Raw genomic sequence first — 22749 nt, 5'->3', positions numbered from 1 at the left:
GAAATTTTGCAGACTACCTTCGCTGACCACAAGGCTCTGAAATTATTTGTGAACTCCAAAGGGACTCAGAAGAAACACTTTAACACCTGGAAGTTAAACAGCCTCATGCTCAATAACCAGTGGGGTCCGAGATGAAATCAAGGAGGAAATAAAAAGGTTCCTGGAAACAAATGACAATAAAGACACAAACTCTCAGAACTTATGGGACACAGCAAAAGCAGTACTGAGAGGAAAATTTATAGCTTTGCAAGCACACATCAGGAAGGAAGAAGGAGCTTACCTGAGTAGCTTAATGACACAGCTAATAGAACTAGAAAATGCTCAACAAAAGGACCCAAGAACAGGAAGACAGAAGGAAATAACAAAGCTGAGAGCAGAAATCAACGAAGTGGAAACTCAAAAAACAATCCGAAAGATCAACGAAAGCAGAAGTTGGTTCTTTGAAAAAATAAACAAGATTGATAGACCACTGGCAAACCTAACAAAGAAAGAGAGAGAGAGAAACTTGATAACTCGTATCAGGAATGAAAAAGGAGAGATCACTACTGATATGACAGAGATTCAAAGGGTAATCAGAAACTACTTTGAAAAACTCTACGCCACTAAAAATGAGAACCTGGAAGAAATGGATAAATTCTTGGACTCTTATAATCTTCCACGGTTGAAGGAAGAGGATGTAGCATATCTAAACACCCCCATCACCATTGATGAAATTAAAACAGTAATCAAATGTCTGCCGAAAAACAAAAGCCCAGGTCCAGATGGATTCACTAATGAATTCTATCAAACTTTCCAAGAGGAACTACTGCCAATCTTGGCAAGACTCTTTCATGAAATTGAACAAACAGAAACACTTCCAAATAGCTTTTATGAAGCCAACATCACCTTGATACCTAAACCAGACAGAGACGCTACCAAAAAAGAAAATTACAGACCAATATCACTGATGAATGCAGATGCAAAGATCCTCAACAAAATCCTGGCAAATAGGATTCAATGCCTCATTAAGAAGATCATCCACTACGATCAAGTAGGTTTCATCCCAGGAATGCAAGGCTGGTTTAACATCCGTAAATCTATCAACATAATACACAACATCAATAACAAGAAAAATAAAAACCACATGATCATATCAATAGATGCAGAGAAAGCATTTGATAAGGTCCAACACCCATTCTTGATCAAAACTCTCAGCAAGATGGGAATGGAGGGAACCTTTCTCAATATAGTGAAGGCCATCTACCACAAGCCAGTGGCAAATATTATCCTCAATGGAGAAAAACTGAAAGCCTTCCCTCTAAATTCTGGCACAAGACAAGGCTGTCCTCTCTCACCACTCCTATTCAACATAGCACTGGAAGTACTTGCTATAGCGATTAGGCAAGAAAAGGATATCAAGGGAATCCAGATAGGAAAGGAAGAAGTCAAGCTCTCACTGTTTGCAGATGACATGATACTCTACTTAGAAAACCCTAAAGACTCTATCAAAAAGCTTCTAGAAACAATAGACTCATATAGCAAGGTGGCAGGCTACAAAATTAACACACAAAAATCAATGGCCTTTCTATACACCAACAGTAATAAAGAAGAAATGGACATTAAGAAAACAACCCCATTCACAATAGTACCACACAAACTCAAATATCTTGGAATCAACTTGACTAAATATGTGAAGGACCTATACAAAGAAAACTATAAAACTCTGCTCCAAGAAATAAGAGAGGACACACGGAAATGGAAACACATACCCTGCTCATGGATTGGCAGGATTAACATCATCAAAATGTCAATACTCCCCAAGGCATTATACAGATTTAATGCCATCCCTCTAAAGATACCCATGACATTCTTCAAAGAAGTGGATCAGACACTTTTGAAATTCATTTGGAACAATAAACACCCTCGAATAGCTAAAGCAATCATTGGGAAAAAGAATATGGGAGGAATTACTTTTCCCAACTTTAAACTGTACTACAAAGCAACAGTTATCAAAACAGCATGGTATTGGAATAAGGATAGGTCCTCAGATCAGTGGAATAGGCTTGAATACTCAGAAAATGTTCCCCAGAGATACAACCATCTAATTTTTGATAAAGGAGCAGGAAATCCTAAATGGAGCAGGGAAAGCCTCTTCAACAAGTGGTGTTGGCACAATTGGATAGCCACTTGCAAAAAATTAAACTTAGACCCCCAGCTAACATCATGTACAAAGGTAAAATCCAAATGGATTAAAGACCTCGATATCAGCCCCAAAACCATAAGATATATAGAACAGCACATAGGCAAAACACTACAGGACATTACAGGCATCTTCAAGGAGGAAACTGCACTCTCCAAGCAAGTGAAAGCAGAGATTAACAGATGGGAATATATTAAGCTGAGAAGCTTCTGCACCTCAAAGGAAATAGTGCCCAGGATACAAGAGCCACCCACTGAGTGGGAGAAACTATTCACCCAATACCCATCAGATAAGGGGCTAATCTCCAAAATATACAAGGCACTGACAGAACTTTACAAGAAAAAAACATCTAACCCCCATCAAAAAATGGGGAGAAGAAATGAACAGACACTTTGACAAAGAAGAAATACGCATGGCCAAAAGACACATGAAAAAATGTTCCACATCACTAATCATCAGGGAGATGCAAATCAAAACAACGATGAGATACCACCTCACACCCCAGAGAATGGCACACATCACAAAGAATGAGAATAAACAGTGTTGGCGGGGATGTGGAGAGAAAGGAACTCTTATCCACTGCTGGTGGGAATGCTGTCTAGTTCAACCTTTATGGAAAGCGATATGGAGATTCCTCCAAAAACTGGAAATCGAGCTCCCATACGATCCAGCTATACCACTCCTAGGAATATACCCTAGGAACACAAAAATACAATACAAAAACCCCTTCCTTACACCTATATTTATTGCAGCTCTATTTACCATAGCAAGACTCTGGAAACAACCAAGATGCCCTTCAACAGATGAATGGCTAAAGAAACTGTGGTACATATACACAATGGAATATTATGCAGCTGTCAGGAGAGATGAAGTCATGAAATTTTCCTATACATGGATGTACATGGAATCTATTATGCTGAGTGAAATAAGTCAGAGAGAGAGAGAAAAACGCAGAATGGTCTCACTCATCTATGGGTTTTAAGAAAAATGAAAGACACCCTTGTAATAATAATTTTCAGACACAAAAGAGAAAAGAGCTGGAAGTTCCAGCTCACCTCAGGAAGCTCACCACAAAGAGTGATGAGTTTAGTTAGAGAAATAACTACATTTTGAACTGTCCTAATATTGAGAATGTATGAGGGAAATGTAGAGCCTGTTTAGGGTACAGGCGGGGGTTGGGTGGGGAGGAGGGTGATTTGGGACTTGGGTGATGGGAATGTTGCACTGGTGATGGGTGGTGTTCCTTTTATGACTGAAACCCAAACACAATCATGTATGTAATCAAGGTGTTTAAATAAAAAAAAATTAAAAAAAAAAAAAAAAGTTAAAAAAAAAAAAAAAAAAAAAAAAAAAAAAAAGAATTCTTCCCTGATAGCCTCACATATCTTCCCAGCCTGCAGCGTGATCTTACAAGCCTCTTTAAAGATGGCACGTTTTCTTATTTCTCTCTCATAATTTTGGCTCTAGATAAAATGCGATCTTCTCTGAGGAACCTTCTTGGATTACCACTCCCATCCAAGTCTCACTATAGTCCAAAACCCTACTCCTCTGCCTGTCAGTATCGCATTATCCGGTTCTTACAAAACAACTCACATCTTACTTACAAAACTTGAGAAGACAAAAATAGCATCTTTTGGGTCAGAGTTAGACTTTTTACTGGGGGACAGGAGGAACAGACACGACATTCCAACTGTGCTCAGAGCTTACTCCTAACTTCGTATTGGAGAATCAATCCCAAAGGGCTTAGTGGATTTATAAGGAATACCAGGGATCAAACTCAGGTTGGCTGCATTCAAGGTAAGTGCCCTACCTGCTGTGTCATTTCTCTGGTTCCTCTACATTAGACAAAATGGAGGGGTGGAATGGGCCACACTTGGCACTGTTTAGAGCTCACTCCTCTATCTACTCAGAGATTACTCCTAGTGATACTCAGGTGAGCCTATACAGAGCTGAAGATTGAATGGAGGTCAGCCATGTGCAAGGCTTATCCCTGTATTATCTCTCTGGCCCAGTCTCTATATTTATAGGTACTGTCAGGGACACACATGTGCTCAATAATGAAGCACTGACTAGACAAATAGAGGAAACTTTTGTATCATCTTCATGTCACTTGGAGCCAAACCCAAATAATAATATTTATACAATTAGCATGAAAATCATGTTAGAGAGTGATGAGAGCTATTTTTATTTTGTAGAACATAAATTCAGTCATTTACTTAACACTTTAACTATTACATAACAGGCATTTAATAAATTTATTTTTCTTTATCTTATTTGGCCTTTATTCTAAGAGCAAATACAATAGCATGTATTACTTAAAGGGTGATTATAGAATATGACTCAGGAAAATATAATTCCAAAACTGGTAATTTATGTTTTGTGTTCTTTTCTGCATATTTTTTTTATGCTGGGGCCACACTTTACTGTGCTCAGGGGACCATAAAGGAATACTGGGGATGGGACATGGGTCAGCTGTGTGCAACACAAGTGCCCTTGCCCACTATATATCACTCTGGTTTCTAGTTTTCCTTGTTGAAGTTGGCCTGTTTGAGGTAGGGGGTGGAAGTAAGGAGCTTGAGGTCACACCTGGCAGTGCACAGGGTCTACTCCAAGCTCAGTACTTGGGGTTTTTAGTGGCACAGTTCAGGGGACGATGCAGTATCTAAAATGGAACCTGTATCTTCTGTCTGCAGGAGCAATCCCTGAGCAAAAGTAAGCCTTGAGCACTGCTGGGTGTTTCTCAAATAACAAATAAACTCAGAATGCTAACTTTAAAATATTTACTTTAATTTACTCAATTTTAGTCAAGAATGATCAGGCAACCCGACCCAGGCTTTATTAGTTAAAAACTGAGCCACTTTGGGCCAGAAAGGCCAAGGCTCATATAAAACACAGAAAAAAAAAAGCCAAGTCATCCCGTGTGAGGTCCTGAATCTGAGCCTTAGCCCACCCCATGATAACAAGTACAAACCCAGGCACCACCCACAAAAGTGGCAAGAAGTCTTAAAACGTAAAAAGGTGAAAGAAACTATGCTAGCCTTAAATTCTGAAAATCAGTATTCTATTTTCTACCGTTAAAAATGAATGGAAATATGTAAACAATAGCTCAAATGCCTTTATTTTGCAGAAACCCCTCAACAAACTCTCTTATGATACCTATACTTTCAACCAGCTTCCCCTGAGTTAAACAGAGTTTAACCCAAATGTGAATATAGAGGCCTTTCCTTAACAATGCAGCAGTATTTTATGAAAGTCATTATCTGTAAGTAAGATTTTTAAAAAAAAAAAATGGCTAAGCAACAAACTTACATGGGAAATGACAAGGTTACATGAAAAACCTTGGGCAAGCAGAAACGTTTTACTTACGATGTCCCCTGCTGAGAATTAAGGTGGGTTTGTGAAGAAGTATCATATTGTTCTGTGGGGGTGGAAAAAAATGAGCAACATGAATACCGATTATTTATTTATTTATTTATTTGTGTTCACTTCTCTTTGCCACTGTCCACCTCTTCCTTACTCCCCTCTCCCACATGTGGGATACTCAAGTGTTCCAGATCACCCCACAATGCCCAGATACATCAAGTGTGACCAGAGTAAGCAGTTGTTCTGGACTAAAATCCCTCCCATTTGACTGTGCGTAGGATAGTCCTCGAGAGGCAAGCAGGAGAGAAATGAGACTCCGGGGAGGTCACAGATATCCAGGATGGAAAGTTGTGACCTTATTTGTTGACAGCAGACATCACGTCAGCAAAGGTCTAAACAGGAACAACAGTTTCTCTGGAAGACTAAGAGGGTGCAAAAAGAATCCTCAAGAGGGGGCAACAGAGCAGCTGAGAAACTGTGGAAGCTGTCTGGCTTATCATCCAAGACCTAAAACAAAATCTGAAGCTCAGCAGACACACAAAGGCCTGTTTGTTAGGCTGGGAAGGAGAGATGCCCCAAGTGTCACAGGGGAGGCCTTGGAGACTTGTAATTAGTATTTCATCCTCAGGGTGGCAGCAACTTGTATATGATATTCAAAATTTCCTTGTGACTAGGAGCAAAGACCAGTATAGAAATCAGAGGGGTAGAAGATCTTTGGACCGCTGTGCCAGCCTGTAAGGGCTCTGATGTGCACATGAACAGGGAATGCAAGTCAGATTTCCAACCTGTCCCTAAACCCCAGAAAACAGCTCTTTTGTGGGCACACTGCGACATACTGTTGTCTATCATATTGTTCAGAAAAGTGCATCTGTACACCATCCCTCCTCCCTTTATCTAACACAGAACTAGACATTCTGTGAAGCCAGCTAGACCCCGCTCCCCACAAAGGCCTTATCCTTGCAACAGCAAGTAAGACCTCCCAGACTCCAAGTGACAGGAATTCGCAGGAGATTCTCAGTGACTTAAAACAATCATGTGCATAGGCTGTGGCCTCCAGCCCACAGGCCCCATTATTGGCTCCCTGTCTTTACTTACTTTGGTTTTGGGTTGCAGATTTGATGTGCTGAGAATCCTAGAAAGAAAGAAAAATTCTATTCAAGCTGCTAATTTGATAAGTAATGATGGATTTAATTTTTATATAACAGTTTCTTGCTTCAGTTCAGAGATATTTTTTTTAAATAAAGTATGTTTTATAACTAGCAATGAAAAAAAAATCACCTTTCCCAAAATAACATCAAAGAAAATGGGCAAGATATCTAACATGACAATATACTGGATCAATATATAACCTCCTTTGGAATAATAGAGAAACAAATATGCTATTAATGTACTTGTATACTAAGCAGGCCAGAACAGTGCTGAAGGAGCTCTTCCTACATCTGAAGGTTATTCCAAAAGGACAAAAAGCAGAAGGTGGTAGTGTTTTCAATGAAACAAAAACATACAAATCAGGTGTCAATTCGCTTCCTATAAAGCCAGCACTAATTCCAGAGGTATAGTATACTAGTAGAAGAGTTTGCTTTCCACAAAGACATGCCTGACACTGCATTGTGGTCTTCCAAGCACTGGCAGCACAGAGCCAGGAGTAAGTCCTGAGAACTGTTGGGTATTGTCAGAAAACAAATTCCAGATCTCTCAGTGCAGATATAAAAAAACATAGTATGGGGCCGGAAAGATAGCACAGCGGCAGAGCATTTGCCTTGCATGAGGCCGACCCAGGACAGACCTGAGTTCAATTTCCGGCATCCTATATGGTCTCCCGAGCCTGGCAGAAGTGCGATTTCTTTTTTTTTTTTTTTTTTTTTTTTGGTTTTTGGGCCACACCCGGTAACGCTCAGGGGTTACTCCTGGCTATGCGCTCAGAAGTTGCTCCTGGCTTCTTGGGGGACCATATGGGTCACCGGGGGATCGAACCGCGGTCCGTCCAAGGCTAGCGCAGGCAAAGCAGGCACCTTACCTCTAGCACCACCACCGGCCCCAGAAGTGCGATTTCTGAGCACAGAGCCAAGAGTAACCCCTCAGTGCCGCCAGATGTGGCCCCCCAAAACAAACAAAAACACAAGAAACATAGTAAGGGAACAACAAATGGCCAAAGTCAATAGAACCCAAGAATATATACAGTATTGAGTTTATCATAGAAGAATAAGGGAAGTGGGGCAAAAGAAATACACGACCATGAGACAAGGGTGGAGGGAAACAGATACTCTGGTGAGGTACTTGAACCCTATGTGCTTGAAACCATTATCATTGACAGTATTGGAAAACTATAATAAATTCTTTTTTTAATTTTTAACTTTATTTTCTTTCCTTTTTTTTTTAATAAATTATCTTTATTTAAACACCATGATTACAAATATAATTGTAGTTGTATGATTACAGTCATGTAAAGAACACCCCCCTTCACCAGTGCAGGATTCCCACCACCAATTTCCCGGATCTACCTACTCCCCACCCCATCCACACCTGTACTCGAGACAGGCTTTCTTTTTCCCTCATTCATTCACATTGTTATGATAGTTTTCAGTGTTGTTATTTCTCTAACTGCACTTATCACTCTATGTGGTGAGCTTCATGTCATGAGCTGCACCTACATGGGAAGATGGGGGGAAATAAGGGTTGGGACTGAGGCACTAAAATATTAGAAATGAGATTTGTAGGGCAGTATCAAGGTCACAATACAAGATGGATGTTATGGATATATAAAACATATGCATACAATACTATCAATAGGAAAACAAGGAGAAAAAAATTCCAGTCCCAACATAAACCAGTGCTAGAACGGCCCGCCCTCCTCCCAAAGCGCATTCCCATTAGTGTAGGGAGAGGTAGGGGGGAAGCCTGAGGACCACTAAGAGTCCACCTGAACCCACTTCTGGCCATCTGAGCTGGCACCCAGGGAAGGCCTGGAGTCAAGGGAAAAAGACAAGGACGGCTGGGGGCCTGCCAAGCCTCCCAGCACTCCCCAGGCTAGGGAGAAGGGCTCTGGTATGGGGCCTCCCCAAACCCCATATCTGGCAAGAGCTAGTCTCTAGAATCAAAGAGGAAGCCAGAAGCCAGATGAACTATAATAAAATTTTTGGGGGGGAGCAACACCCGGTGGTGCTCAGGGATTACTCCTGGCTCTGCACTCAGAAATCGCTCCTGGCAGGCTTGGGGGACCATATGGAATGCCCAGGATCGAACCTGGGTCAGCCACGTGCAAGGCAAACACCCTACCACTGTACTACTACTCTAGTCCCTATAATAAAAATTTTTAAAGAAAGAAAAAAGATCAGGGCTATGAGAAGAAAGTTGGGCTCACCCAATCCTGGCCAATAGGTGCAAGGAAAACTGTCATACCCACTGTCTCTCTCGCCCAACCCAAATTCTCTGAACTACCTCATTTTGTGGTTCCCTTTTACCCATTTTCCTCAAATAGATGAGAGGACTGACATGGAAAGCTCTGTATGCTTTACAAGTTACAAAGGCCAATAAATACCAAATATTCATGCACTGCACTTGGGAATAACTGCATCCTTATTCCAAGGCGTTCTAATCCAGATTTTCCTTTTACTTTATGGGGTTCTCTCTTTCCTCTAGGGCTGCCTTCTCTGCCTTCTCTCTCAAATGTGTTACCTTCTTTCCCCCCACTCCAGTTTTAAATGAAACTTCTTGATTAAAAAAAAAATCTTGTTGACCATCATTTGAAACGACAAAATTTTTCAAACAGCATAAAGTAGGGAGCTAGAGGGATAGCACAGTGGGTAGGGCATTGCCTTACAAGTGACCAACCTGGGTTCGATCCCAGCATCCCTATATGGTCCCCCAAGCCTGCAAGAGTAACTTCTGAGCACTTCTGGGTGTAGCTCCAAGCAACAATATATAGGAACATATATAATAATCACAAAGTACGATAGAATCTAAATGAACCTAAACTTTAACTTTTTAATTTTTTTTTTCTTATTTTTTTTTTTGGTTTTGGGCCACACCCGGTGATGCTCAGGAAGTTACCTCCTGGCTATGCGCTCAGAAGTTGCTCCTGGCTTGTGGGGACCCATATGGGACGCCGGGGGATGGAACCGCGGTCCGTCCTAGGCTAGCGCAGGCAAGGCAGGCACCTTACCTCTAGCGCCACCGCCCGGCCCCTAAAAACTTTTAACTCTAACCCCCCAAAGTTTTCAACAAGTATTTACTTGAGTCATCAGACCCAGTGCAACACTCCAGACTCTCCACTGGTTGTGCAACGAAGCCAACTGTTCTTGTAAGAAATTACCTTTGTAGGAAAAGGGAATTTAGAGGGCTCAGCTGTACTAGGCGTGTGTATTGCTGTCAAAGGAGGAGGCCATGAGTGGGTCATTTCCTGGAAATAAGAAAGAAAAAAAAAAAAGTAAATGGGTATAGCATTTATTAGTGTTTCACTCTGAAGCCAGTGCAGATTTGACTAGTGGCTAAATAAAATGCAAAGTCACGTTACTATTTATTTAAGATAAACACGCAACTCACTACCACTGTACTATGCTGAAAAACTCAAAATCTCCCACTCAGAAAACAGAAGTCTGTTCAGAGATTAAAAAGAGGGGTGCTGACAGAACATGAACGGCTTTAACATTGAACTTGAAAGCTAATCCAACGGAAGAAGTATTACCAGGACTTAGGGAACTGAAAACCAAGTCTTCTGCTCAATGCTTTCTTCTAGCTCAACTTCTTTATCACATTTCCTGGATATTATTTAAGTTCAAAGGAAGAACAGCTTTTCCTGTTTGACTTAAGCAAACAAGTAATTCAGGTCACTTGTTCCGCTTGGGAGAATTTTAATGGACTTGACCCTTCCCTGATGCACACACTATTAGTATATAAGATCTGTTCTGGATGAGAGGGCCTTAAAATCATACCTACCATTTCCATGAAAAGAAAGTTTCTATCCTCTTGATTTTCATGGAATTTCTGAAATCTGTAATTATCTGGGGGGTGGGAGTGGAGGGATGGGGCCATACCAGCGGTGCTCAGGGGTTATTCCTGGCTCTGCACTCAGGAATCACTCCTGGCAGGCTCAGGGGACTATTTGGGATGCCAGGCATTAAACCCAGGTCAGCTGAATTCAAGGCAAATACCCTACCCACTATGCTATTGCTTTGGCCCCAGAAATCTATAGTGTTTTTTTTTTTTTTTTTTTTTGGTTGGTTTTTGGGTCATAACCAGTGGCATTCAGGAGTTACTCCTGGCTCTGGCTCAAACATTTTCTCCTGGCAGGCTCTGGTGACCATATGGGATGCCAGGGATGGAACCTGGGTCTGTCCTGAGTTGACCACATCCAAGGCAAATGCCCTACCGCTGTTCTATCTCTCAGACCCCTAAATCTGTAGTATTTTTTTATCTTGACTTTTGATTTTTGTAATCCCATTAATGAATTACATTTCATTCTACTTTTACCCTACCATCATGAAAAGAAAGATGAGAAAGAAAGAAGAAAGAAAGAAAGAAGAAAGAAAGAAAAAGAGAAGAAAGAAAGAAAGAAAGAAAGAAAGAAAGAAAGAAAGAAAAGAAAGAAAGAAAGAAAGAAAGAAAGAAAGAAAGAAAGAAAGAAGAAAGAAAGAAAGAAAGAAGAAAGAAGAAAGAAAGAAAGAAAGAAAGAAAGAAAGAAAGAAAGAAAGAAAGAAAGAAAGAAAGAAAAGAAAGAAAGAAAGAAAGAAAGAAAGAAAGAAAGAAAGAGAAAGAAAAAAGAAAGAAAGAAAGAAAGAAGAAAAGAAAGAAGAAAGAAAGAAAGAAAGAAAGAAAAGAAAAAAGAAAGAGAAAAGAAAGAAAGAAAGAAGAAAGAAAGAAAGAAAGAAAGAAAGAAAGAAAAGAAAAGAAAAGAAAAGAAAAGAAAACCACTAACTAAAGGAGAGAGCCATGTGGTGCTGAGGATGGTTTCCAGGCTTCCAGCAATGTCAAGCCTTTGTTCAATCCTCTGAGTTTGCTCTAACCCATTTTCCATTTTGAAGAAATGCAAAGGTTTTAAAGATAAATTACTCCCTACATACTGTTAGTTATAGAGACGAGAAAACCAAGACCCAAAATACTGGACCAGGTCCCCCTGGAAGCCAATGGCTAAGAGACCACAGATCATGGCTTTCCAGAGAGAAAGAATCCAGCGGATAGACTGGAGAGATGGAAAAGGGGAAAGGCATGCCTTGCATGCAGCCAACCCAGTCTGATTTCAGGCACAGCCCCTCTGAGCCCCAATAGGAGTAATGACTGAGTACAGAATTGGGAATACATTCATAGCAATGCCAGGTATGGCCCCAAAACAAGAAAGAACAATGTAGAAAATGGTTTATATGGCTGGATATTACAGTGGAAAGGGCTCTCTTGACTTAAATGTGGCCAACGGGGCTGCCAGATACAGATCAAAAATCAAAATAAAATAGTTACAGACCTGACAAAATGTAGCTCAACACAGGCCACATTTCTTGCCATTGCAATGTGTTGTGTGCTGTGATTAGTGGTTTCTGTAACACTGACCTTCCTTGCCACCCACCACCAGCACCAAAGTGCACCCTGGCTTGGGCCTGTCTTTCTCACCTTTCCTCATAGTGCACCTCACATCGACCCCTCATTCCTTTTCTGGTTCTGTTGGAAGAAGGAAACTGGAGTGTTCTCTTTCAGGAAATGGAGATATGGCCTAAAGGTATGTACCTGGAACTAACTCATAACTCCATTTCACCAGTCTGTCTGAGTTGTGCTTGACACCCCAGCCCTGAATTCTCAGTGACTCTGGCACGAATATCTTTCTATCTAGATTTCCCTTGTTGCTTAGATAAGTGGGAACCGGCTGCACTCAAAAAAACCAAAGGCATCATCACTTTGAATTAAGTCTAGTTTTTAAATCTCAGTTCTGCACCACTGTAGATCCACTGTTCTTTTTCCCTAGACTGTCAGGCATTGGTCTATTCAAAGTGACAGGAAGTACAAACCCAGAGTATCCGTGATTTAAGGCACTGAGCACCCCCCAGACAACATCCTTTGTTCTCTCAGTGCTTCTGGCTCATCCAGCTAGGCAATTAGGCAACTGCAGAGTGCATGCATTCTCTGAGGCCCTCAGCGGTCTATCAGTCATATGCAACAATTTACATACTTCCTACTTCCTGAGTCCCTGGACAGATATGGTAAAAAAGATGCCAAAAATCTCACCATCTTAACCATCATCTATATCACAGTGCTCTTCAGTAGCTGTTCTGAAGACTTTGGTACAGCCTGCAGGTGTAGTAAGGTGGAAAACCACTGGCTGTGGGCCTTGCCCTAACTGCAGGTGCCAGACAGGGATGCAGAGCAGGCTCCACTGCTCTCCATTTGCAGAAAGGTTGAAGAATCTCCCTCTCCCCTTCCCTCTCTCTCCCCCTGCTTGGGATCCCCCGAGTTCCATCAGGAGTGAGTCCTGAGCACAGAGCCAGGAGTAAGCCCTGAAACAATCAAAATATGTATCTAGCATACTATCTGCCCAGAAAATGGCAAATTTTTCTCTATGACAGATTCTCTATAGATTTTATCTCATAGAGAACCTTTTACAGTCTCTATTGCTCATAAGAAAGACTGTTTCTGTATTTCTGACAAACTTTTTTTGGGGGAGCCATGCCCAGCAATGCTCTGGGGTTACTCCTGGCTCTGTGGGCAGAAGTCGCTCCTGGCAGGCTTGGGGAAACCATATGGATTGTCAGGGGTCCATCCCAGGTCAGCTGCATACAAGGCAAACGCCTTAGCACTATGCATCACTCTGGCCCTTGCATTTCTGACAAACTATAAACTGATATACAGATAAGAAAAAGAATCAGATGGAAAAGTATGAAGAATGACGAGAGACCTAGAAAGACTAATTGGACCAGTGCCTTTATTTTGCTGATCAAGCAATTGAGATCTAAGAAAAATGAGAATATCTGCATTATCCTAGGCTAAAGATGAGAAGGGAATGTATAGACTCATGCCCTCGGTGCACTGGTCCCTGCTGTTCGCTTTCCCAATTTATTATTTCCAAAGAAAATAACAACTTTTTGTTGTATCAATATTTGTTTTCGAGCATTTCCAGGAGAGCAAGAAACCATTAAAATGCTTTTGGCTGGGTAGGTGGGGAGAAAAATCTATCCAAGTAAAAAGGCTCATCTGGTGCTAAAGAAATAGCACAAGTGTGAAAATGCAGTCTTCATGTCTGCACTGGGGCAGCTCTATAGACTCAATCTATTCTCAAGAATCTTGAGAACACAAGACAGACCAGGTTCTACACACACACACACACACACACACACACACACACACACACACACACACACACACACACACACACACACACACACACACACAGACATGCTGTGGAAGCTATTGCACCCAACACCCATAATTGCCATTTTGCCTATGGCCCTGATTCACCACTCTTATATAACTCTCTGCAGAGTCACCATTCTGACCAACTCCAGGTATATTGGTATTTGGGTTGATATCACAAGGCATTTTTGGAGTGAGGGATGCCCCTCTCTCTGCCCTCCCTTCTCATATTTCCGGGAGATCCAGCAGCTAAAAAATACCTCCTATAAAAGCCTCAGTATCAGTAATAGTGCTTTGAATTATTGAACTGTGCGACTGCATTTTTGTTTCATAAACTTTCACAAATTGGTGTCATCCCAATGGGAACACACCAATTTAGATGCCACTGTGTAACTGAAATCATTTAATGTTCAGAAACAAATGAAATAACAGAATGGTCAATTAACAGCAAGAGCTTACTAAATCCTCTGCCAATAACTTAATAACCTCATTGGAGATATAGTAATTTTCAAAAATTTCTTGTCTCTATACTTCATTTTTTCCCCTCCCCTTTCTTCTCTTCATTTCCTTTTCTATTCTTTTCTTTTCTTTTTGGGTTTTTGGGCCACACCCGGTGACAGGGCTTACACCTGGCAATGCACTCAAACTGCTCCTGGCTTAGAGGACCATAAGGGATGCTGAGGATTGAACGCAGTTCTGTCCTGAGTCAGCCACGTGCAAGGAAAATGCCCCACCACTGTGCTATCATTCCAGTCCCATCTTTTTTATTCTTTTTAAAATAATTTTTGTTCTCATTTATCTGGAAACAAATGCAGTACAGTTAACTTTGTAATACATGTTCTTTAAATAAAATAAATATGAAAAAATAATGAACTAGCATGCCTTGCATGCAGCAGATACGTATGCAATCCCCAGCACCAACTCTTTCTCCCATGCCTGTCTGATACTGTAATATCTGTGTCAATAAAGGATTCTACAAGCTAGGTGTTAAATACCCATCCATCAAAATCTAAGTGAGGCATTTGATACAACCAGAAGACAACAAATTTATGTGTTTCCATTTACTTTGGAAACAAGTACAGAACAACCGTTTCAGAAGAAAATGCTAAAGCTGTATTTTATAACTAAGTTGTTTGTTATTTCTATGACTTATACCAAAAAAATTTCAGAAATACGAGAGGGAAAGAATGAAACAAAAGTTTGATCAAGGGGGCCGGAGAGGCAGCACAGTGGTAGTGTGTTTGCCTTGCATGTATCCGATCCAGTACTGATGGTGGGTGGTTCGAATCCTGGCACCCCAAATGGTCCCCTGAACCAGCCAGGAGCAATTTCTGAGCACAGAGTCAGGAGTAACCCTTGAGCACTGCTAGGTGTGACCCAAAAACAAAACCAAAACAAAAGTTTGATCAAGGGGCCTGGAGAGATAGCATGGAGGTAAAGGCATTCGCCTTGTATGCAGAAGGTCAGTAGTTTGAATCCCAGTGTCCCATATGGTCCCCCGAGCCTGCCAGGAGCGATTTCTGAGCGTAGAGCCAGAAGGAACTCCTGAGCGCTGCCGGGTGTGACCCAAAAACTGAAGGAAAAAAAAAGTTTGATCAAGATAACTTCTTTTGGAGCTGGAACGGTGGCACAAGCAGTAGGGCATTTGCCTTGCACGCATGAACCTAGGACGAACTGCAGTTCAATTCCCAGGCGTCCCATATGGGCTCCCAAGCCAGGAGCTATTTCTGAGCATATAGCCGAGAGAGTAAGTCCTGAGCATCACCAGCAAAAAAAAAAAGTTAACTTCTTTTTTATTATTCTTAAGTTGCTAGGTAACAAAAATTTTCATCTTTAGCAATACAAAGTTGTTTCCTTACAAATTATGTTTTTCTTAGGGAAAGAAAGTTTCGGCAACTTTTGTCAAAAACTTCATTAAAGGGGCCGGAGAAATAGCATGGAGATAAGGCATTTGCCTTGCATGCAGAAGGTCGGTGGTTCGAATCCCGACATCCTATATGGTCCCCTGAGCGTGCCAGGAGCGATTTCTGAGCATAGAGCCAGGAGTAACCCCTGAGTGCTGCTGGGTGTGACCCCTCAAAACAAAAAAAAACAAAAACAAAAACAAAACAAAACAAAAAACTTCATTAAAGAGAGGGAAATAAACATACTGAATTAAACAGGGTTTTAAATGCTACCTCAGGATTCCATCATGAAAACAAAATACGGGAGAGTGTATATTTTAGGGGAAAAAAAGAGGAGAGCATCTCCATTAGATAGGAAACGTGTGATATGTGTTCTCAGCTTTTTCCTAAAGGCTTTGTAGTAAAATATAAATCAAACAATTGACAGATTAAAAAAAAAAAGTGTCACAAAGGAGGAAACAGAAATAAACCCTGCACTAGAATTGTTTTTGAGTATTAAATTGGGCTCTTGAATTTCTGGTAATTAAATATGGGAAGGAAGGAAGGGGGTAAGGGAGGAAGGGAAAGAGGGAGGCGGAGAAGAAAGAACCACCACCATAACCAGCCAGGTTTTGGAGAGGAAGTGCAGGAGACAAGGTGCTTGCCTTGCAAACTGCCAACCGCTATACCACATTATGATCCTCCAGCAATGCCAGGATCTCTAAACACTAAGCCAGGAGCCAGAATTGGCATTGGACAGGTCCCAAAAGCAAAAAAACGCATTGCTGATTCACGTGCCATGAGAGATTTTTCTCCATGAAACTAAATTCTAGAAGAATTGCCATTCTTGTGCAAGAAAAGCAAAACAAATAGGTAACAATTTGACATTATTTGTAACAACATATTGTTCACAGCATCTCAAAAGTGTTTTCAACAACCAATCTTTCTAGGCAGGTCAACCCATTTACTTCCTATCCCTTCAAATCAAATACTCCTGATCTCACTAAATATGAGGCCATTTATAAGGTATCATCTCCACAACACTGAGGGATGCAGTCTGTGACTGACCCCTGGGCCTCCTTTACTGCATCAATGGAAGGAGTCACCTGACTAGGACATGGATGTCAACCAGAAAATAAACTTGAGGTGGCTTCATGCTCTGGTCAAATAATTTTGCAGGATGTTTTATTAACATCTGTTAGAGAATTCTGTAACATCCCAAGAACTCTCTCTGTCCTTTATTTTGCCCTCAGAGAGAGTCTCCATTAAAAGGGGTTTGCCACTACTTATGCTGGCTGCCCACAGAATCTGCCTTTGAGGGAAGGGCAGTGACAAAGAACTCACCTTCAAAATTTCTTCAACACAATGCACTTCATTGGAGTAGGTCAGCTGAAAGGGAGAGCAAAAAAGATTAGCTCACACAAGGTAATTAGAGACTATATTCGCTTCCAGTACTAAGCAGAGGAACACCCTCCAAAGTATAATCACTTTACGGCCCACCCTTCCTGCTTCTGAATGAAATAAAAAAAAAACCTAGTGACTACACTGACTTAATTGTGGTATAAAAGGTTCTGCTAGAATTAAAGGCAAACTAATTATAGAAACCGTATGTGTTAAAGATGATTAGAACACCAGCAAATCAAAGGGAAGAACAGACAACAAAAGCGGAAACAAATAAAAACCAACATCTGTCCATAATGAGCCCAGATACTTTAGCTGCCCACAAGGAGGCAAACTTATTCAGTGTTTTATTTTCTGAATCTTTAAACTTACCAAAAATTCATTTGAAAAGTTAACTGTCCCAAGCCACCCTTCACCTCATATACGGTAGGCTGTATATACGGAAGTTCACACATGCAGACATGCACACTCTTCCCCAAAGAGACCGAGGTTTATCCAATGGCAGCCCACAGGTTATCTCTTTCTCACCCATTTCACCACTACCGCAGGGCCCTAAGGAATGACATTACAGAATCTTCATTGAATCATGACACTTGAATTTTATTTTGTACACTTCTCTTCCTTCATTACAGAAAACAACTAAATCCCACAAAGTGGTGTTGTCATTTCAAAAGCCAGTATACCCAAACTCCACACAGGTGCTCTTGGCTGTAGTAAGTTTAGAGCCCTCTGCCAACTCTTTACAGCTCTGAGTGCCAAGAAAGGACTGGGTCACTGACTCTAGACCTCAGAGGTCAAGCTTACTGGCCTCTGATCCCCTCAATCCAGTATCCCCAAGGAGAGAAGTCAGTCAGCAAGGCATCCCCACAACATTCTGGGCAAACTTGAAAACATATGCCAAACGCAACAGGATTTGACCTGCCTGAGAGTGGGTTTTTTTGGAGCATGGTTGGAGTACATCCAGCAGTGCATCTGGTGTGGGTTGAAAGACTAGAAGTAGAGATGAGGGAATCTAACCCAGGTGCCAACATACCCTAAATGTGCTCAAAATCTTAAGTCAGATCCCAGGGTCTGGGACTGTTTTTATAGCATATAAAATCTTTTTTTCGTTTTGTTTTGTTTTTGGACCACACCCGTTGACGCTCAGGGGTTACTCCTGGCTATGCGCTCAGAAATCGCTCCTGGCTTGGGGAAACCATATGGGACGAGGGGGGGGATCGAACCATGGTTCGTCCTAGGCTAGTGCTTGCAAGGCAAAAAGCCTTACCTCTAGTGCCACCGCTCCAGCCCCATGCATATCAAATCTTGAAAACAGTATTGCTATTCCTTTTGGAGCAGTGGCTCCAAATTAATTCAAGAAAAGGTAACCCTTGTTTTGTCCGCTTTGATCAAACCTGCTTGTTGGCACTGTGCAGAGCAACAACTTTACCAATTTTCTTTTTGCTTTTCAAAACTTGTATGGAATGCCTAAAAACCATGTGAACATTAGTAATCAAGCACTGTAAAGACATGTCAGAGAGAAATCAATGCTTCTGGACCTGTAAATAATTCTCTTCCATTCTATGCTGCTGAAATAAGTACTGGGAATTTGATCAAAATATCAAGCAATCAAAGAAAATATTATGAAGCAGGTTAGAATGAAGACAAACAAAGATTTGACCATTTTCTCTCAGGTTAGAAAGCTACAACTTCAGAATAACAAGACTTAACTAGTCAATAGTTGGTTAAGATATTTGATAATCGCCAAAATTTCCTATTTGTTTTATAACATGATATAATCAATAGGAATGAACCGAAAGTATCTTATGCATAATAAGAGTCATGACTTACTTTATTGGCCATCATTTCCAAATTTATTTAGAATTTAAATTTCAAAAGAAAGCCACAGCTCCCTACATTAGCTGATATTTTTTACTGTGAATTCTCCTAGCAGCCTATGCTAGGAATGGAAATGTTTCACCTGGGAGCAATGATTCCATTCCAAACACTTGGGTAGATAGCACAGAAAAAGATCTCCCAGTCAATAATGGAAAACGAGCAAGGTTCAGCAACAACGTGTAAGGAAGCTGAAAGACCATTTACACAGTAGCTTAAAGACAATATATATGGACCCCCCCCCCCCAAAAAAAAAAAAGCCCCTAGAAGATGGGCCTGCTGAGAGCCTGTGTAGGGGTGGGGGGTGGGCTGAACCATCGTGGCAGCCTCAGAGATTTTGACTCCATATCTTTTGACTCCTGACCATTCTATCAGCAGCAGCACACAAGTATCCATAGCAGGAGAATTTCGACCCCACTTAACAGAGGAACAAGGAGTAGTTGCTAGTTCCAGACCCTCATGGGACAGAGGCCCACGAGGACAGGAAAAGTACCATCCTACAGGGTTCTGGGAGGTAGGAGAGACTTGGAAGGGCAGCTGCTGGGCAATGGCGACCTTGCTATGCTAACACTTTTCAGTAAGCTGCTTTCCGGAAGGCCTCACAAAGCAGTCCTCAGTACAGGGCTCTCTACGTGGGCCTACAGCTGGGAGTTCGCCCCTTCCTTTTACTCACTTAAGGCCTCTGTCAGCACAACTCAGGTCAAGCTGTGGCTCTTCAGGAAATACTTCATCCAGGAACCATGATAGACGGCTGGAGCATGACTCTGAAATGCTCATCTGCAGGTCCTGTCCTACCCAGCTCTAAGCCTCAAAATTATGGACCACCTCACCCACAGGGGTCAGTTTTGCCACAGGACCTGCAGATGATTATTCTATTCCATCAAGGAAAGCAGAAGCACCCACTCACCAAATACACAGTGTACTGCCATTATAGCCAACTCTATCTGTTCTTGCTGTCATCATATCACAAACACCAGCATTGAGTTGGTCAAAGGGGGAAAAGCTACTGTTCTGAATGTACCCACCAAATGCAGACTGTGATTGACACAGAAAGTCAAAAAGGAAAAGGTCTCAGGACCTCAAGTGACAATGTCAAAAGCATCTGCCACAAAGCCACAAACTCCAAAGCTGAATGTGGGCACCCCAGGAAGATATGCAAGTCTAATTACCAGGAGTGAGCTCTGCAAGTGTCTGCCACAGTAATGCCCGATGGCAATCTGGTAGGAGTGAGGGCACTGTGGCTAAAGGGTACAGACCCCAATCATGAGTGTGGTCAACTTGGCTAAAGGATGTAGACCCCAAGTACAAGTACAGAAACCCTGGGTAAGAGAAGGGGACGACCAGAATGAGTATGCAGACACTAAAGTTAAGAGATGTGGGCCCCCACACTAGGGAATAGACACCTCAACCAACGCTTTAAAAGCTTTATAAAGGTGAAAAAATTCAACATGTAGCAAATTGCAAATTCCCTGGTAGTTTCTTCTCCTGTAGGTTTTATTAAATAACTGGCTTCTTTTTCTTTTTCTTTCTTTCTTTCTCTCTTCTCTCTTCTCTTCTCTCTCTCTCTCTCTCTCTCTCTCTCTCTCTCTCTCTCTCTCTCTCTCTCTCCTCTCCTCTCCCCTCTCTCTCTCTCTCTCTCTCTCTCTCATACAGCAGTCTGATTTACATATATTGTGAAATTATTTCCACATCAGCTCAGCTAACTGAAGCCTGTTTTCAGTTAGGAAGAGGGAGAAAGAGGGAAGAAGAGGAAGAGGGAAGAGGAGGGGGGAGGAGGGTAGGAGGAAAGGGAGGAGGAAGAGGAAGAAGAGGAAGAATCAGATGAGGAGGAGGAGAAGAAGAATCAGAAAGAAGAGAAGGAGAAGGAGGAGAAGAACGAGGAGGAGGAGGAAGAGAAGGAGGAGGAGGAGGAGAAGAAGAAGAAGAAGAAGAAGAAGAAGAAGAAGAAAGGAGGAGGAAGAGGAGGAAGAAGAAGAATCAGACAGAAGAAGGGAAAGCTCCACAAATAAAAGTGAGACTAACTTCAAAAATCTTCCTAAGTTCCACAACGATGTTCCCAGGAGTAAAGAGACTGATAAAGGATGAGTTTGAGTTTATTCACTATGGCCAGGAAGCTAGTTACTGTTCAAAAAAACCTTAACTGGAAAGATGGAGCAATAGCACTACATGTATGGGAAAGGGGCAGCTAGACCCAGGCAGCCTTCCCTAGAAGACTTTCTCTTCCTCCTCAACTTTCCTCCACCTCCAAGTCCAAGTAGCACCTCCAGTTATATTCCCCTGTCTCCCCCAAACTGAATTCCTATCACATTTCTTTATATCCCACATGAGAGAGATCATTCTGAGATCTGTTCCTCTCCCTCTAGCTCTATTCACTCAGCATGGTCTCTAGTTCCAGCCACATGGGAGCAAAATGCATGATTTCAGTAGTGTCCCATTGGGCATATTTACCATGGTTTTTTTTTAATCGTTCATCTCTTTTTGGACAGCTGGCTGGCTACTCCCAGATTTTGGCTATTGTGAATAGTGCTACAATAAACACAGTGCAGATGTCTTTTCTAAATAAAAAATTGGGGCCCTTAGGGTAGATATCAAAAAACTAGAACTGATGGGTCATGTGGAAGCTCAATTCTAGTTATTCTTTTAGGGCCACATCCAACAGTGTTCAGGACTTAATCCTGACAGGGCTCCAAAGACCAGAGTATTCTCTACCTATTGTACTATCGCTCAAGTCCAATTATTTCTAGTTTCTTTTTGAAAAGAAGAAAGTGGCTTCTCAGAGGCTGGAACTAGGCTTTATTCCTATTTGATCTCCCCATTTTAGAATATTTCTGGAAAAAGACATACATACAAGCAATATTTGTGAAATGAGCACAGATATCTTCATTTCATGGCATCTTTAAAACTATGAAATAGAAATCTGCCCAAAAGTTTATTTTGTTTTGGGACTTCTCAGAATATTATTTGAAGGACCAGAAAAATAGTATCGTAGGTAGAGTGCTTGCTTTGCATACAGCCACCCTGGGTTCAACCTCAGCATCTCTTGAGTTCCTGAGCCCACTAGGAATAACTCCTGAGTACAGAGACAGAGTGATTCCTGAGTATTGCCAGGGGCGGTCCCCCAAACCCAAAAATACCATTTCGAGAATGATCAATCTTCTATATTCTAAAAGCAGAATGTTTTCTCACATTTCTAAAACTCCACACAACCTCACAGAACAATATGTTTCAGATATAGTATCACACTATAGAAAAAGTGCTATTTATCATAACTTATCAATAACAATAACAACATATTTATCAATGCCACCTCCAATCAACCAATCAGAAACTCTTTCCCTCGCAGCCCCCAGGAAGTTGCAGTGGAAAAATGGTCAGGAGACTGGAATTTAAGCAATTTTACTCATTTATTTATTTATTTATTTATTTATTTATTTATTTATTTTTTTTTTTTTTTTTTTTTGGTTTTTGGGCCACACCCGGTAACGCTCAGGGGTTACTCCTGGCTATGTGCTCAGAAGTTTGCTCCTGGCTTGGGGGACCATATGGGACACCGGGGGATCGAACCGCGGTCCGTCCAAGGTTAGCGCAGGCAAGGCAGGCACCTTACCTTTAGCGCCACCGCCCGGCCCCTTATTTATTTATTTTAGCTTTGATTTTGGGGCCACATCCAGCAGAAGAGTTCAAATGTGGTGCCAAAAAGGAAGTGGGCCCAGCTGT

The 22749-nt window shown here is 41.6% G+C and overlaps 1 protein-coding gene across 1 annotated transcript in view; it reads right to left on the bottom strand.

Moving 5' to 3' along the window:
- Positions 1-22749, bottom strand: part of AFF1 (ALF transcription elongation factor 1) — a 103482-nt gene that overhangs the window by 41659 nt on the left and 39074 nt on the right. Inside the window, exons 6-9 of the mRNA XM_049789885.1 lie at positions 17101-17145; positions 9855-9941; positions 6638-6674; positions 5546-5597 (exon numbers count right to left, since the gene is read on the bottom strand). Coding sequence (XP_049645842.1) covers positions 5546-5597; positions 6638-6674; positions 9855-9941; positions 17101-17145 — 221 coding nt within the window. The remainder of the gene's footprint in view (positions 1-5545; positions 5598-6637; positions 6675-9854; positions 9942-17100; positions 17146-22749) is intronic.

The sequence above is a fragment of the Suncus etruscus genome, chromosome 16, assembly GCF_024139225.1.
Source record: "Suncus etruscus isolate mSunEtr1 chromosome 16, mSunEtr1.pri.cur, whole genome shotgun sequence".
Lineage (NCBI taxonomy): Eukaryota > Metazoa > Chordata > Mammalia > Eulipotyphla > Soricidae > Suncus > Suncus etruscus.
The sequence above is the reverse complement of the archived record's forward strand: the minus strand, read 5'-3'. Positions and strand labels throughout refer to the sequence as shown.